The 434-nt window shown below is 70.7% G+C and overlaps 1 protein-coding gene across 1 annotated transcript in view; it reads right to left on the bottom strand.

The window, feature by feature from the left end:
- Positions 1-434, bottom strand: part of ECHS1 (enoyl-CoA hydratase, short chain 1) — a 4239-nt gene that overhangs the window by 2467 nt on the left and 1338 nt on the right. Inside the window, exon 2 of the mRNA XM_026040685.1 lies at positions 119-416. Within this exon, the coding sequence (XP_025896470.1) occupies positions 119-416 (298 nt within the window). The remainder of the gene's footprint in view (positions 1-118; positions 417-434) is intronic.

The raw sequence follows: 434 nt of genomic DNA, 5'->3' as shown, positions 1-434 counted from the left end.
TGGTGGGGACGTGCTATGGGGCGCCACGGCACGTCGTCTAAGAGGGGTGGTGGGGACGTGCTATGGGGCGCCACGGCACGTCCTCCCGGAGCTGTGGGGGACCCGCGGTGCGCCTCACCTGCGAAGGCCTTCTCGTTGCCGGTGATGACGATGGCGCCCACGTGGGGGTCACTCTCGAAGGCGTCCAGCGCCTGCTTCACCTCGCGCATGAGCGCGGCGCACAGCGCGTTGAGCGCCTGCGGCCGGTGCAGCTGGATGAGCCCCACGTTCCGCTGCGCGCCCCTCTTCTCCGCCACGATGTACTGGAACGGGGCGCCTGCGGGCGGGGCGGGACACGGGGAGCCAAAGCAGTCGTCATTATAACCACGATAGCGATCACAGCGACGCCGCGACAAACGCCCCCCAGGTCCCCCCAGCTCCCCCGCGGGGGCGCC

This window comes from Nothoprocta perdicaria, unplaced genomic scaffold (assembly GCF_003342845.1).
Source record: "Nothoprocta perdicaria isolate Ctin4 unplaced genomic scaffold, notPer1 scaffold_260, whole genome shotgun sequence".
NCBI classification, from domain to species: domain Eukaryota; kingdom Metazoa; phylum Chordata; class Aves; order Tinamiformes; family Tinamidae; genus Nothoprocta; species Nothoprocta perdicaria.
Note: the sequence above shows the minus strand (reverse complement) of the source record. Positions and strands in the feature narration are given on the sequence as shown.